Raw genomic sequence first — 18,100 nt, forward strand, 5'->3', positions numbered from 1 at the left:
TGGAGTCATAATGTTACACACACACTGTACACATAGTCTGCTGCACACTGATTCAGCTACTGCCTGCAGGAACACACACACACACACACACACACACACACACACACACACACACACACACACAGAGTGACATACCCAAGTCTGTACCTAAGATAAGAGGTAATTCCCCACCTCTCTCTTTATCTGTCAATGAAAGCATGAATGCTTATTACATTTAGCTAAATAGCACGCACGCACGCACGCACGCAGACAGACAGACAGACACACAGACACACAGACACACAGACAGACACACACACTATATGACATCACGCGACCTCACAGCAGACGTCATTAGCCGTGCTGTGTTGATTTTTTGAACGAAAATAGAAAACAACTGTGTGTGTGTGTGTGTGTGTGTTAGGTTGGTCTTTCCCCCTGCCCCAGGGCCACCTAGGTAATAGTGTAATATCATTATGTTTGCTGTCACAGAAACATAGTCTCACATTCTCCATGGCGACTGTTACTGTGACAAAGGTTTGACATGTTAAAGTGAAACGGACATGTGTTACTGTTTTCCTTCATTTCTTCCTTTCTGTGTCCTTCCTTTCCTCTTTCGTTTTCAGTCCTTCATTCTGCCTTCATTTCTTTGACCTTTCCCTTTTTATTTCCTTTATCCTTTCTACCTTCCCCTTTACCTTCTTTTTCTTTCTTCCTCGCTTTGGTTCTCTTTTTCTATTTCTTCCTTCTGCACATTATTCTCTCCTTCTTTTTCTTCCTTCCTTCCCTATTTTGTTTTCTCTCTTTTTTCCTCTGTCATCCTTCCTTTTGTCCCTCTCCTTCTTAAACTTGTCCTTATTTTACCTCCTTTTCATCTTCCTCCCTTCCCCTTTACCCTTCTGCATCATTCCTTGCTTATTTGGCTCTCTTCTTTTTCTTCCCTCCCTTCTTCCCTCCTGACTTCTAGCACTCTCTTTCCTTCCATTTCCCTTACTACTTTCATTCTTCCTTTCTCCCCCCCTTCCTCCCTACCACCTTTCCTCATTTTGGTTTCTTTCCTTCTTCCTCCTTTCCCCTTTATCTGTCTTCCTTTCTTCTGAGCTTCTTCCTTTCTTTAGCTCTCTTTCCTTCTTTGCTTGGTTCTCTTTAATTTGTTCATGTATCCTTCCGTTCTACTCAATGTTCATCCTTTGTGTCCTCCCCTTTTACCTCCTTTCCCCTCTGTTCGTTATGAGCAATGACACTTGACATCTCAACAAAAAACAGAATCACTCACACACATATGAATGCATACATATATGCCTACACACACACACGCACACAAACGCACACAGTGAGCTGAGTTGTGCACAGGGAGGCCATTCCCAAAGGGATAAATCACCCAAATTGGAAAAGTTTGGTCATCATGTCACATACATACACTCACACACAAACACACACATTCTACACACACATGTTTGGGCATATTCATTCCGTCAGGTTAGCATATCGCCCTGCCAGGGGAGATACAGTTCCTACCGCTGACAAGAGAAGAATAAGAGGCTGTTGACTGTGTGTGTGTGTGTGTGTGTGTGTGTGTGTGTGTGAGCTGTCTGGCCCATCAAGCTCGTTATTAAATATCCATGAGACCATTAAGCTAAACAGATGAATGAGACTCTATTATTGTTGCACACACACACACACACACACACACACACACACACTTCATGATCCACTGACTGGTGAATATGAGACTCTGTATAATGACTAAAAATGACAACAAGAAGAAAATAAGGAATGCAATAAGATGTGGAAAAATGGAAAAAGACAAGTTAACATGACATAAAAGTCTTTGTTGATTTTATTTTATCCATTTGTTCCTTTCTCATATCAAGGATTCACCATATATGATGTGTTGCCTCATATAGAACTGAAAGTTGCACTTTTCTATTTATACTGAACAAAAATATAAACGCACCACTTTTGTTTTTGCTCCCATTTTTCATGAGCTGAACTCAAAGATCTAAAACATTTTCTATCCACACTAAAGAGCATTTCCTCACAAATATTGTTCACAAATCTGTCTAAATCTGTGTTAGTGAGCACTTCTCCTTTGCCGAGATAATCCATCCCACCTCACAGGTGTGGCATATCAAGATGCTGATTAGACAGCATGAATATTGCACAGGTGTGCCTTAGGCTGGCTACAATAAAAGGTCACTCTGAAATGTGCAGTTTTGCTTTACTGGGGGGGGGGGTCAGAAAACCAGTCAGTATCTGGTGTATCTCCTTCGCATAGAGTTGATCAGGTTGTTGATTGTGGCCTGTGGAATGTTGGTCCACTCCTCTTCAATGGCTGTGCGAAGTTGCTGGATATTGGCAGGAACTGGAACATGCTGTCGTATACGCCGATCCAGAGCATCCCAAACATGCTCAATGGGTGACATGTCCGGTGAGTATGCTGGCCATGCAAGAACTGGGATGTTTTCAGCTTCCAGGAATTGTGTACAGATCCTTGCAACATGGGGCCGTGCATTATCATGCTGCAACATGAGGTGATGGTCGTGGATGAATGGCACAACAATGGGCCTCAGGATCTCGTCACGGTATCTCTGTGCATTCAAAATGCCATCAATAAAATGCACCTGTGTTCGTTGTCCATAACATACGCCTGCCCATACCATAACCCCACCGCCACCATGGGCCACTCGATCCACAGCGTTGACATCAGCAAACCGCCCCCCCACACGACGCCTCACATGCTGTCTGCCATCTGCCCTGAACAGTGAAAACTGGGATTCATCCATGAAGAGAACACCTCTCCAACGTGCCAGACGCCATCGAACGTGAGCATTTGCCCACTCAAGTTGGTTACGACAACGAACTGCAGTCAGGTCGAGACCCCGATGAGGGCGCGAGCATGCAGATGAGCTTCCTGAGACGGTTTCTGACAGTTTGTGCAGAAATTCTTTGGTTATGCAAACCGATTGTTGCAGCAGCTGTCCGGGTGGCTGGTCTCAGACGATCTTGGAGGTGAACATGCTGGATGTGGAGGTCCTGGGCTGGTGTGGTTACACGTGGTCTGTGGTTGTGAGGCCGGTTGGATGTACTGCCAAACTGTCTGAAATGCCTTTGGAGATGGCTTATGGTAGAGAAATGAACATCCAATTCACGGGCAACAGCTCTGGTGGACATTCCTGCAATCAGCATGCCAATTGCACGCTCCCTCAAAACTTGCGACATCTGTGGCATTGTGCTGGGTGATAAAACTGCACATTTCAGAGTGGCCTTTTATTGTAGCCAGCCTAAGGCACACCTGTGCAATAATCATGCTGTCTAATCAGCATCTTGATATGCCACACCTGTGAGGTGGGATGGATTATCTCGGCAAAGGAGAAGTGCTCACTAACACAGATTTAGACAGATTTGTGAACAATATTTGTGAGGAAATGGTCTTTAGTGTGGATAGAAAATGTTTAAGATCTTTGAGTTCAGCTCATGAAAAATGGGAGCAAAAACAAAAGTGGTGCGTTTATATTTTTGTTCAGTGTATAATATAATCTCACGTTACATTTAGACAACTCCACTTTGAGGGAACATTGGGTTCACAATAACAATTTAAAGGTCCAGTGTGTGGGATTTAGGGGGATATATTGGCAGACATTGATTTTAATATAATAAGTATTCATTTAGTGTATAATCCCATGAAAATATGAGTCCTTGTGTTTATGTTACTTTAGAATGGGCTGTGTATATCTACGTAGGGAGCAGATCCTCACCTACTGAGATCACCATGTTGCACCTCCATGTGTCTACAGTAGCCTAGCACAGACAAACAAAATGCTGAGGAGAAACCAAAAAAAATCAGTGATCTCAAATAAACTGTTTTTGGATGGTAGGTCAGATAAAACATTCAATTTGACAGCATAGGACATACCACTTGAAGATGTCACTTTAGGCTCTGGGAAATAACAGGATGTTAAATAATAAATCAAGAAAATAATGGGCAATAATTGGCAATAAAAATAGTTTTTAGTTGCAACACTAGTCACAATGACTGCTGGCCAGATTTCCACTAATTCACTGTAATTCCTCGCATAATATATAATCATATGTATAATTTTTTTGACCTCCTGACCTTTTCTCCAGCAGTGGGTTTAATGACTTCATCATTTTGTCATTCATCACTGACTCTTGTTATTTCAAGTTCAGTCCATACAACAAGTGTTTTGATATCAAGTACCACTCGCTCACTCTCATGTAACTCGGCTCACCGTTGTTGTTTTTTTATGTCGAACAAGCGTAATCACCCACACACGCATACACACAATCACTCAGTTATACACGTACACACGTGCACCAATGCAGGGAGCACTCATCTAGCCAGAGAAAAAAGAGGAGAAGAAAGATTTCCTTTCTTCTGATAATTATCTGCCATCTCATCTTACACACACACACACACACACACACACACGTCTTTGTAGCTCATTTTACCTGCCTTGCTATAAAATGTAGCCCTGTCTGTCTGTCACTCTGTGTGTGAGTGTGTGTTTGTGTGTCCTAGTCAGTATGTCCTAGTCAGAGGGATTCAGAGCAGACAGGGGGTGGTAACTGGAGAAGAGAAAGTACACTTATCTGATGGTCACCACACACAAACACACACATGCACATACACACAGAATTTAAGTTGGAGGGTAATAATCAAGACTAAGACCAGGATGAAAGTAAAGAAGAGAAAAAGTAGACGGCAAGGAAGGCAAAAAAATTAACAAATACACTGTCAAATTATGCAACGTATCCTCATATTGGTTCGTGTGATATCTCTTTTATCTGCACAAATGGCATTTTCCCATGACCCAAGTAAAGTTATATAAGTTAGGTTTAGGAAAAGAAACAGTTGGGAGTTCTCATGTAAGGTACTTAAGTTACATATTTTATTTTTAGGAAAAGAAACAAAGTTCTGTACTTATCGTAAAGTTACGTAGGTTAGGTTCAGGTAAAGAAACATGGTTGGGCATTGTCACGTTATGTACTTAACGTAAAGGTACGTTCTTAACTTGGCAAGGTGACGACATACGTTAAAATAATCCAAGATCACTTATTGTTACATGTGACAAAATCACTGGTCTCCTGGGCCAAGTCTTGTGTTTGTTCGACCCGTCCACCACTGCAACATCCTTACATGGACTACGGCTGTAGTCAACAAAGAAAATCTTGGTCGACTGAAGTCGTACATCTTCGACGAATCAATTAGTCATGGGAAAAAAAAGAAATGTACATGTTATTTTTACTTCTGCAGTGGTGTGTCTGTCACTCTGCAGTTACACCTCCAAATCGCTAGTCGGCGGTGGAGGACTGTGTTAAGTGCTGTAAAGTTTAGTTGATTCAAATTAGCTTCACTATAAATCACAGCATTGACAGACAAACGTTTGTCTTTATCTGGACACATTTCCCCCACCAATATAACATGCCAATGTTATTAGCACAAGTCTGTGGCATTTTACATTGTATAAATTAGCCTAGCGACAAGTGGAGATTTCCTCTGTTCATGTGAAGCCAGGATAAATCCCGAAGTATAAATCTCTCAAGGATAGATCACACACAAGATTTAAATGCTATTTTAGTGGAGGCTTTACTGTCTTCACAATTTATTGTTCCTTATCTGTGAAATACAAGTAAATACAAGCTTTGTTTCCACTGAGGGAAATGGTGTCAGTATACAGAAACAGACAGGAGGTCTGCGTCACCGCAACGCTGAGCGTGAGGATGGGTGAGTTAAACTTTGTTTAAACACCCCCAGTTTCATGGGTAACTTAGCCTGTCCCTCCTGCCGCAGGAAATAATGGATTAATCCTGGAAAGCTATTGATGTAGCACTTTTCTCCTTATGAAAGTAACACAGCAATTATTCGACCAATGAGAATTTGGTCAGACCAGAGCATATCGACCAGTCGACCAGGAGACTACAGCCCTAACATGCACTTTCACAATTTCGTTCAGTTTTTTATAACACATTCTGGCGTATCTCTTCCATTAGTATACTTGTGAACAGTGCATGAGAACAACCTGAATTACAACATATCAGAATGTGGGATCTTTCGGTCATGTGTGTTATCAACCCTCAAATGAACTAAAACAGCAAACAATCCTCTTACTGGGAAAGGAGGAAGATCACTGTGCTAAATGTATTTCTAAATGTATTACACCATAAAACGTACAACCAGTTCTTTTTCTTTTCTGTATGTTGGAAGTGACAAACTAAAGGGGAAGGTTTTAAACTGTGAAGTACACAGCGAGAGAAAAGAGGGAGGCAGAGATAAAGGGATGGTGGAGAGGGCATCAGCACATATGGAGAGTCAGATATAAATGTTAGGAGGTTAAACAGGGAGAGAGGCAGACAGAAAGAGAGAAGGAGGGGGTCAGTAGATCAACATTTACTCTGTCTGTAGCTCTCAGTAGATCTCACATAAATCAGCAATTCTTTGGACAGAGTTGAAACACAGGGTCACATGTAAAATATCCCCTCTCTCTTTGTCTCTCCATCCATCTATCCACCTGCCTCACTCCACTGTAGCATCCTCAGAATGCCACACAGGTTTTCATCTTAAGTGGTTGTAAAAGCTGTCAGAAGAATAAACCACTGGAAGGTTCAGCTGACAGATCTACAACGTCCAAACAATATGGCACAGAAGTAAAGGGTTTCAGGTGATGTGTCAGAGATCAAAAGTCAGTCACCTCCTGCTTTTCAGTGCCTCTGAACACCATGTACCCTCTGACAATGCAGTTCTCACCCACAATGATCAATGCCTCCATGCTTACAACACAGGAACACAGAGTTCTCCAAGATTTTAATCTTTCAATCCATATACACCGCTGTCGCAAGAAGAAAAAAATGGCATTGTACATTTTGGCAAACCATGATTTATATGTATCATATCAATGTTTCTAAAGTCATGTACTATATAAACTGACATCTGGTGCTTCTCAAAGTAAAGGAAGTATCCTTAAACAGCTGAATCTGTAGGAGGCTATGTCATCAAATTCTGTTGCATTGTCAAGGATCCTTCGAATTCTACAGAATATGGAGTTTTTCCTTCAGAGAATGTGTGTAACCTCAGTGGGCATGAAGTACAAAATTCTTTACACACAATTTGCTGGAATTAGAGGTAGGGCCTCTTCAATGATGCACACCTAGGCACTCGCTAGCCTGTTTCAATGTGTATTCACTGAATGCTAGGATGGAGTCTTGCCTAGCCTAAGCAGGACCCAACTTGGAAGGGCATTTCCTACTAAGGAAGCATCCTTGATTTGTAAAGCACCATTTGTCATCAGAAGGTGGAGGGGATGGTGCATGGCGTGTCACTTAGGTGAAATGCCTGCCAAGCGGCAAACCACCGTTCAAGACCAATGAAACAAAACCTATTGTGTTTTAGTGAGTCATTGCTGTGTTTCCAGGAGCTTTTCAGCCAACAAACAGCGACCCATCGCTGTTTTCTCAGCAGTGACAGAGTCACCAAAAGCAGTCATTTTTCACCAAGACATCATTGCTTTTTCAGCGGGGAATGTGCCCCCCAAACTGAGTATTTTGAGTTTAAACATCCTCTGTTCGTAACCTACTTCATGGTGCTATCAGTAGCCGCAATACATTGTCTGTGAATTTGCCCCTGAGTGTAGATATGTGTTTGTAATGGCACAACACAAAGTAAGAGGTTACAGGTAAGGTGTCAGAGGTCAGGCGTCTGGGCTCAAACTGAGCCCAAAGTGTTGAAGGTGAAAGCCAGAACAGTTCTGCTGGCTCTGACAGCCCTGCATAGACTCAGCCAGCTACAGCTATCTTGTAATAGTTATCAGCTAAGATCCCCCAACAGCAGATTCCTGTAATGTATGGAATAGAGTACCATAAACTCAATCTGGCTGATATTTATCTGGTAAAAAGCAACTCTTGCTACCTTGAAAAACCACAAACAAAAAACAATTATGTCAAGGACTTGGTCAACAATAATTTAGCAACCCAGAGTTTCCAACACATTAATTTATTTATGGTGGCCCGCCACGATTAAAATATCTGCCGCAACATTTTGATTTTCTATTTTTGGAGCTGGACCATTTATCAGGTGCCCTGCTGAAATAAATACACAGTTTGTTCCACACTCTCGCAGCTCAGAGCTGCAGAACTGCAAGCGCAGTGAATCACAGAATGTAGAGATTTAGAGAAGGGACACTGACTGACACCAGGCAAAAAACAACAACAACAAAATTGCAGGTTACACCCATCCCATCCCCAACAACACAACCTCCTGACGCCCCGCTGGCATTAGCTACTGCCACACTTTGATTCTAATTCTGTGGGAAACACTGCAACCACCAGCAGGGCAAAATTAGATTTCAAAGTTTCAGCAAATCTTTCAGAAGCAAAGGGTCAAAGGTCACTCACCACCAGGTTTCCGATAACCATGACCAGCATGAAGACCAGGATGCACAGCGGCTGGCCTGCGACCTCCATGCAGTCCCACATGGTCTCTATCCACTCGCCGCACAGCACCCTGAAGACAATGAGGAACGAGTGGAAGAAGTCCTTCATGTGCCAGCGAGGAAGAGTGCAGTCCTTTGAGATCTTACACACACAGTCCTGGAGGGAGGAAGGAGGACACAGCCTGATGTGTTGAACCCACATGCACAAATCTAAACTTGTATTTTGGTCAGAGGTCAGAGGTGTTACCTGGTAGTTTTTACCAAACAGCTGCATCCCAACCACAGCGAAGATGAAGACAATGATGGCGAGGACGAGCGTCAGGTTGCCCAGAGCGCCCATGGAGTTACCAATGATCTTGATCAGGGTGTTAAGGGTTGGCCAGGAGCGAGCAAGCTTGAACACACGAAGCTGGAAGCAAAAAGAGACACACAGGAAGAGATGGGACTTCAGAATAAGGGTAATCAAGTCCTCTTAATCACTTCTGTGATGTTCCAGAACCAAGCAGTCTGAAGTGTATTATTTTTAAGAGATTTTAATGGTACAGTTTGACCAATGTATTCTTTATTATTTGAATTAAAGTATCACTATCAATGCTTTTACTTGAAGTACTCTGAAGAAATATTTCACTACTGGAAAAATGGTCTTTTCAGCAGTCAGCATCAGAAAAACTCTAATTTGTAAAGTGAAAGTGCTTTATTCAGTGTTTTACTGGTTGAAATCACCTGGTCTGTTTGTTTTGGAGAGGAAGAGACCTCTGTGGACAATTCAGCTCTCAATAAAAACCTCCTGAACAATGAACCCTGATGGAATTCTAATCAGGAGAAGTTTAAGTTGGCTGTAATCTGCAATCCTGACTACTAGACACCACTAAATCTGACAGACTTGAGTTTGTCAATAGCATCATTTCCATTCAGGTGTCTCACTTCTATTGGAAGGAAGGTTTCCAAACCAACAAAGGAGAGCTAAAGAGACAATGAGGGCAGGAAAAGAAAAGGGAAGGAAGGAAGGATGACATCGGAGAGACAAGAGAATGAAAATTAAGACATAAAATAAAACAAGAAAGTACAATGAAGACACACAGAAAGAACACAAAAACAAGAGAAAGAAAAGAAAGAAGTGAATGTAAAGTGTATATGTTTATTAGTGAATCTGTGTGTTTGCCACAGGCAGAACCTGCCAACACCCAGAGTGACACTTGGAGAGATCGACGTAGACAGACGCAGACAGGCTTCAAGGATCTGTGTGTGTTTTCTTTGTGCGTGTGTATGTGTGCTTTCTATGTGTGTGTTTTGGGTGGATGTTGACAACCACCGTCCTTGTCTTGTGCAGCAAAGTTGGCCGCAGCTGAACCTGACATGTATTTTAGTGACATCGCTCATCAACAGCCAATCACCACGTCCCTTGCACACTGAGAAACGTCCTGAGGATTGATGCCTTTTCATTGGTGCTTCAGCTGATGGTCAACCAGCTCGCACCGGCCAGCATGTGCACTAGGTTTCCTCTTTTAGATAATCTTTTCTTCTGTCTCACTTTCAAGGGAATTTGTGGACTGTTGTTATAGTATTTGTTGTCTCTGTATCTTTACGAGCTGTTTTGTTTATTATTGTCTATAAGCAGAGGTGGAAGAAAATATTTTTCTTTGTCATTTGGTTTGGTTTCTTTTTATTTTATATATGATTACAATATTATTACATGTATATTTAGTATTATTCATTACCTTTACTAATATTTTAATGATTATGTTTTTTCCTTATTTTTTTCCTATTATTATTTGCTCAGTCCTTTTGTCTTGTCTCTTCTTTATCAATTACAGATTCAAATACACTCGTTTACCATACCTGTTTCCATCTACCCTCATGAATGTTTTTTTTTTTTTTTAAGATATTTTTGGGGGCATTTTGGCCTTTATTTGATAGGGCAGACAAGTGTGAAGGGGGGAGAGAGAGAGGGAGTGACAAGCAGCAAAGGGCCACAGGCTGGAGTCGAACCTGGGCCGCTGTGGCAACAGCCTTGTACACAGGGCCCCTGCTCTACTACTAAGCCACCAACGCCCAACCCTCATGAATGTTTTGTATGCCACTACCTCAAATTTGTGTACTACCCTCCCCAGCAACAAAAAGAAGAAAAAAAAAGAAAAACAGTGTACAAAAACTATGTTACGAGTAAAAGTCCTACATTTAAGTTTTTCATGAAGTGGGAAATACAAAAGTATTAGCATGAAAATATAACTAATGTACCAAAAATATACAGAATGTCCCATTTCAGAATATTATATATTTTATTACTAGATTATAATTATTGATGCATTATTATGTTCATCGCTTTAATGCTGCAGCTGGTAAAGGTAGAGCTCATTTTAATAACTTTATATGCTGTTGGGTAGTTTGATCACTTTGTCATCATCTCTTAACAGATTTATATTTTGTATCTTTACATAGCTTTGCTGAATACTTGATTCTGCTTGGTCTATTATTTAATTCTACTGTCTTTTTTTTTATTGAAGAGCAGGCCTCAGCTATGAATTAGACGCACTTCTGATCATTGATGCTGATCAGAAGCAATGGAATCATTTTTAAATCAATGAATGCTATTATAATTGATTTTTTAAAATAAACAAATCTTTTGTAAAAAAAAAAAAAAGTCACTATTAAAAATCAATAAAATAATTTTTAAATCAATAAAATCCATTTTAAATGAACAAAATTATTTTTAAACTAATAAAATCCTTTTTAAAGCTAAAAACATTTTAAAATCAATATTTTGTGTTAAATCATTGACGTCTTTCATGAGTAGCCATGAGTAAGGCATGATAATGAACAGCAAATGAAATGAAAGGGTGATTCAGGACCCCGACACGGGGAGAAGGGGTTATTTTTGCAGTACGTTATCCCTTAGTTAAAAATCTGACTCCATAAAATAACAAAAGCTGTAAGATAAATGTATTTCAGTAAAAAGGACAATATTTCATTCTGAGATGTAGCGGAGGAGAAGTTTAAGTAGCAGGAAATGGAAACATAATCAAATAAAGTACAAGTGCCTCAAAAATATCCTTAAGAACAGCATCTAAATAACTGTAATTTGTGAATTTTCACCACTGTCTACATAAGTCCTGAAAAACCAAAAGTATGAGATTATTCTACCTTTTCTTACCTGTTCAGTCAGGAATTTGAGTTGAAAAATGTTGGAAATATGAGACCTTAGTAACGGACTCAGTTTAGACGAGACCTGCTCACTAGATCTGGCAACTTTTTAAAGCAATTTAGTTAAATGGTGGCATAGAGAATATCTCTCCAACACATATTTCGATTGAAAAGTCATTTCTGCATGTGATGTCATCAGATATGCAAACTAGTTTATCATGTTATATAACGGCTTTCCATTACAAAAAGTTGGTAACAATGGAAAAAATCATTTCAAACTCGATTCAAGAAACTGATTCTGAAGGACTGATGAAGAAATTTGTTGGTAACTTTATGTTTCAGGTGTAATCTGAGCATTACCAGTCTGAAGGAGCGCAGCACACTGAGCCCCTCCACATCAGACAGGCCGAGCTCCATGAGGCTGAGGCAGACGATGATGCTGTCAAAGATGTTCCAGCCTGTCTGAAAGTAGTAGTACGGATCCAGAGCAATGATCTTCAACAACATCTCTGCTGTGAAGATCCCTGAGAACACCTAAAACACAGAGACACACAGACATTTTAATATTAATGTGACAACCGTACTGATGTTTTAATTTGGTGTATTTAAGGAGTTGATTTTATGAAAAGATGCTGAAGCTGCTGCTAAAATATTACAGTCACCTGCTTTGTTAATGATCACGTTCATACAGAAAATAAAGTTCAAATTAAATAAACGGCCTTATTTGGAAAATCCAAATGGAATAGACTGTTTTCATGACCCCAGTCAAATTATCGTCTTATTTGGACTAACAGGAATATTAGCGTGTATGAAAAAATGTAGCCAATGGAGAAGAAAAAGGAGGTAACATGTTGTTTTGCCTGCAAAATGAGTCAGGAAACCTGACCTCTGCTGTGAGCTTTAGATTTTAGAAAAACAAAGAAAACTCACTGTGCATGTAATTTAAATTATACTGAAGATATAAAATATAATTTACAGCACCAATTATATATTACTAATAGTCTGAGATAGACAAATACAAGGAGATCGTCTCTGCACTAAGGTACTAGAAATAGCTGTGACACACACACACACACACACACACACACACACACACACACACACACACACACACATATGCACACAAAGCTAAAAAGTGGACACATACAGGTAGGGACAGTCAGGTAATGACACATAAACACACACACTCACACACACACATAAACACACACAGGCATACAAAAAGCTAAATGAAGGGCAGAGTTAGCCAAAGGGTAGGACATTTCAGACTGGGTTAGATTCTCTCTCTCCCTCTCTCTCTCTCTCCCTCTCTCTCTCTCAGACACACACACACACACACACACACACACACACACACACACACACACACACACACACACACGTGTCACCTCCTATAAACCCCAGCTGAAGTACACAAGTTCTTTAAAGGCCAACAGGAGTTCAGAAACAAAGGGACACTCCAGCACACTAACCTGCTGCGCTCACATTAACACACACTGTTAGTATGACTGCTAACCATTTTCAACACACTGTGTGCATGTACAGGTATGTATGTATGCTAAAGTATTAGCGTGGAGACATTGAGCTGAATCACAGACCCGCGCTGCTTTATTAAACAGTTTTTAATAAAGGGGACCTATTATGCTTTTCCTTATTTTCTGTCATACATCTACACCTATCAGCCAAAACATTCAAACCACTGACAGGTGAAGTGAATAACTGTTTTTTTTATTCCAATGCATTGCTCTGCTGGAAAACCTTCTGGCATTCATGTGGATACCACCTGACATGTTCCACCCACTCAATACGTGTTGCAGACAATGCCCCCCCCCCCCAAATGGATCTGCCACCAACGCACTGATGCCAGACACCACAGGACACTCCCAGAGATCTTGTGTTCATGCATCGACAGGTGAGAGCCAAGTCCAATCCAAGGAGGCCCCACCTTGGATTAGGGGGACATCTGGAGTACCGGCACATCACAAGAATCCTGGGAAATTTAGAAGCCAGGTCGACACCTTGAGCTTTTTGTCACGCTCTACAGGTCATTTCTAAACAGACTTTGTAGGGTGGTATGCTGCTTTTTTCTGCTGGGGGCCACTGCCACTGGGGATTACTGTTGCCATAAGGGGGGTACTTGGTCTGACATGGTGTTTGAGTGGGTGGAACATGTCAGGTGATATCCACATGAATGCCAGAACCAAAGGTTTCCCAGTAGAACAGTGGACTGGAACAAAATAATCAAAGTTGTTCACTTCATCTGTCAGGGGTTTTAGTATTTTGGCTGATTGGTGTATATGTATAATGTTACAATGCTGGATGTTAATATTAAACATGGCCAAAGTTATGAGGTAAATGTATTTAAAAGTAATCTCTGTAAGCAAAAACCTCAGGCTACAGACAGTTCTGAATACGGTTTCTAGCCTTTTTTTTCTACTATTACTACTTTTACTTTTTACTACGCTTCTTCTACGCTTCTATGAGTGTCTACACTAAATACTCATATAGCTACATGCTAACATATAGCTACATGCTAATGTCAAGGAAACATGTAATCTTGGTTGCTGATGTTCATTTCTCCCTGATTTCAGATTTTACTCTGTATTCATGTGGTGTCTGAATGATAAAAAAACAAACAAAAAAACAACAAGTGCCCAACTGGGAAAAATTCACATTAACACCCCCTCAAGTCAGAACAACAACTCAGAAAATTGGTGAAAATTTTGGCACGTGTTACCAAGTTGACGTCACATATGCAGAAACATGCCAAATGTTCAGTTGATTTTACTAAACTAATAATCCTTTTGCTCACGTGTAATTTGTAAAATGGTATTGTGTTGTAAGTGTAAGTTGCTGTTCATGTAGAGTAACCTAGCTTACTTAGAAAAGTTATTTATTAGCATTAATGGAGTAAAGCAATATTTCAGTAGTTTTAGGGGATGTACCTGCACAGCAACAAGACACCTTTTAATAAAAAGATCCGAATTTTACTAACATGTTGTTTATAAGCTTTGAGCAATAAAAAATAGCACATTTTCTCTGTAGGGTCCTTGTTGTTCCCACATTATGACTTAAAGTTCATGAACACACCAAAGTCAGAGGAACAACTTCTCAACAATCTCTCTGCTGAAACATGTTCAGTTGTGTTTAGAAGCTTTTATTGGTGATTTTTAACAGTAGACAATGCCACTATTCTCTCTTACAGTCATTCCTCAGCAGTAATGACGGTGCAGAGACGCTGAGATACTGAAGACTGGGAAACACTAACCAGTCAGAGCAGACTGGGCATTTTCAGGAGGGGGCCTTAAAGAAAAAGACAATAAAACAGAGGGTGAATACAGGTGTTCCAGCACAGACAGTGTGAGGAAAATGAGGAAAGTGCTTATTGAAAAGAAACCCAATATACAAGTATGAACCTGAAAATGGGCAGAATAGGTCCTCTTTGCGATCACAAGTGCACTCGGTTCCTCATAAACAAGACCCGACCAAAAACTCAAGTAAAGCTGCAGATTATATTGAGTCTAATCAGGTCTGCAAGTGCTCCACTCTACTGCTGCAGGTCTCAGGTCTGTCTTTTCGTCTTTTTTCTAGATTTTGGCAAATCAACCTTTATATTGATGCAATCTTTTTCTTTTCGACCCCTTGCTTTTGTAACGATTATGGTCAATCCCACATCGCCTGCTGTCAGTGCTTTGAGAAGCAATAGCTCCTATGCATCTCTGTGTTCTTGCATAACACCATGTTAAGTAGGTTTTCACCAGGCTTAATTTCTGAAAGGTGGATTAAAAAAAATAACCTTTACAAACAAGAGGAGACAAAATATTATAGACTGTTTTGCTCAAAGCAGCTGTTTCATTTTCTCTGCTACACGCACCATATGTAGACCACAAACATGGTGGGTAACAATGACGACAGCAGGACCTGGGAGAAAGAAACGAGGTGGGCATGACTACATTGACTGAATTCTTCAATATAATCTGATGACTAAAAAGACTAAAGTGTCAACACTTTTCATTGACTAAAACTATATCAACTAGAATTACCGCCTTGTAGTTGTATACCTCCACAAACCAAGTTGCAGTTACATCCATGTCTGTGAAAACATGGATGCTTCACATACATCTTCCCAAGTGTCACCAATTCAGTATTGGATTAAATGTCTCCCCTTCTGTTCCTGAGACATGACGCTGATTAATGGCCAGTAAAGTGTTTTATGCAGAACACTGTGATGTCACAGTGAAGTTGACCTTTGACCTTTTGGACATTAATGTCATCACTTCATATAACAGCTACGGTTTTCTTTGACTGAAATGATACTAACATACCCAGACTTTTAATCAATTCAAACTTGACTAAAAAAACAGGTTGAGGTTGCAGCTGCAGTTTTTTTTTTTAATTCAGTGACCTGAGGACAGTTGCAGACTTGCAGTTCACTGAAGCAGCCGAGTTCTTGATTTGGTGATTTTTAGGAAACAACACTTTTCTCAGCTGTTTTCTCCTGTGGTTTGATCCTTTAAGCTTCTCTCTCTCTGCAGACCTCAGCTCGTCCAGGGTTTGCCTAGCTCTGCTTTACATCACGTGTGTGTCTGTGTTTGCTGCGTTTAAAGTGTGTGTTTGTTGAAAGTGCACGTGAGAGTGTATTAATGTGTGTGTCCTTGCAGCAGCAGCAGCAGCAGCAGCAGCAGCAGCCCCTCTCCCTGCTTGTTGTTCCAGAAAGAAGGGGATCCTCGATGTGACACCGGCTACGTGACACACGTGTGTTTGTGTGTGTGTTTCTGTTTCTTGGTCTGTGCACGTGTGTGTGTTTGTTTATGTGTGTGTGTGTGTGTGTGTGTGTGTGTGTGTGTGTGTGTGTGTCTGTGTGTGTTTAACTGGCAGTGTGTGTGCAAGTCTCCCACAAAAAGTGAGTTCTGAGGTTTAATGGTTCGACTATTTTTGTCTCTATGCGCACAAAATCACACACACACACAAAATCAGGCTCTTTCTGGGGTTACCTCTTCATCTCAAACACACACACACACACACACACACACACACACACACACACACACACACACACACACACAGATGATCCTCTTACACGGGCTCATTAACTCTGTAGTGTGTTGATTAGCTACTCAACAATCACGCTGTTATTATTACCACCATCAGGAGAGCCTCTCTCTCCATCACTTTCTCCTGTAAGTGAGTGATGTGTCGATGAAGGAGGCTCTCTCAGTACGCAGAGGTTGAGCAAAAACTCATAGTTGAAGATGAGAATGTGAAATGAAGTGAGTATAAGTGATTCAGAGTGTGCATTTTCAACATATGAGAGGAAGGAGGTGTCAGTTAGTTATGGCAGAGGTTGCTGGTTTGAATGCTGCCTGTGCTGCTGCTGCTGCTGCTGCAGTGTTTCAGTGTGGTGGTGTTCTGTTACTGATCAGTGAAGAGTGTGTGTGTAAAAGTGTGTTGACGTCAGGCAGAGTGACGTTAATGAAGTTAAACACAGTTCAGCTGTCAAATATCAGCAGCAGCCTCTGGCCTCAAACATCACGCTGTGGGAAACATCACACACTCACAGCTCCTTATATTATAATACTTAGGTACTTATATTATTTCATAAACCCGACATCATACATCGAGTTTACCCCACTGTTTATTCTACATTCTATATTTCTTGTATGTTAACTAAATCATTCTGCACTGCTTTTTGCACTTCTGGTTACATCCTAAGCTACATTTTATTGTCTCAGCACAGGACTCAAAATACTTTTTTTTTTCTGTTTACATGCACTGCACTTTTAAAATTACATGCACTGTTTTTTTACATTTGGTGTATTTGTCCTTCTTCATCCGCACTACTGCCATGGCCAGATCCAAGCCGAATTACAGTAATGTACAGTGAAACTACTTCAAGTGTCAGATGGTCATAAAAACGTTTTGAGCAGCCACTCCACAAACCTAAACAAAAACTTGCACTAAATATATGAATATATGAAGAGGTGTGTCCTATGTGGTGATAAATTTTGATATTACGTTTCAGTCGCTGGGACACATTACATGGAAGCTATTAAAACATGATATATTAGAATAATTATGTGAAATAAATAAACCACACAACAGTAATGAAAATAAGTGTGCTACGAGAGAACAATCTGGCGTAATTTTCTGAATCATAATTTTCTTTAATTATTGAAAGCACCTCAGTTTTGTGTTATTTAAACAGTAATACATGGCTGATCCCTCAGTCAGCCCCCAGTAGTTAAACAGAGAGCTGGGAAGCTTGGAGGTGAGTTTAGCGTCCTCTAACTGCCAATATCGGGTGAAACTGACGTAGCTGGTCAGATATCATCCTTAAAACTTACTTTACCAAGATGCAGAGGCCTCGGCTGGTTTGACCAAAGTGTTTTATGGTGCTGCTGTTTAACTATGCTGCTCTGTCTTGTCTGTCCATGTACTGTCAGTGCCCTGTACATGTGTTTTCATGGTGTGAGTAAATGGATGTGTGATGTAAGGCTCCATGTCATTGGTCCAACAGCTCATTAGTCCGA

At 40.6% G+C, this 18,100-nt stretch overlaps 1 protein-coding gene across 1 annotated transcript in view; it reads right to left on the reverse strand.

Moving 5' to 3' along the window:
• Positions 1-18,100, reverse strand: part of LOC125881479 (sodium channel protein type 4 subunit alpha-like) — a 353,001-nt gene that overhangs the window by 104,433 nt on the left and 230,468 nt on the right. The window contains exons 17-19 of the mRNA XM_049564551.1: positions 11,931-12,104; positions 8,677-8,838; positions 8,392-8,586 (exon numbers count right to left, since the gene is read on the reverse strand). Coding sequence (XP_049420508.1) covers positions 8,392-8,586; positions 8,677-8,838; positions 11,931-12,104 — 531 coding nt within the window. The remainder of the gene's footprint in view (positions 1-8,391; positions 8,587-8,676; positions 8,839-11,930; positions 12,105-18,100) is intronic.

This window comes from Epinephelus fuscoguttatus, linkage group LG21 (genome assembly GCF_011397635.1).
Source record: "Epinephelus fuscoguttatus linkage group LG21, E.fuscoguttatus.final_Chr_v1".
Taxonomy (NCBI): domain Eukaryota; kingdom Metazoa; phylum Chordata; class Actinopteri; order Perciformes; family Serranidae; genus Epinephelus; species Epinephelus fuscoguttatus.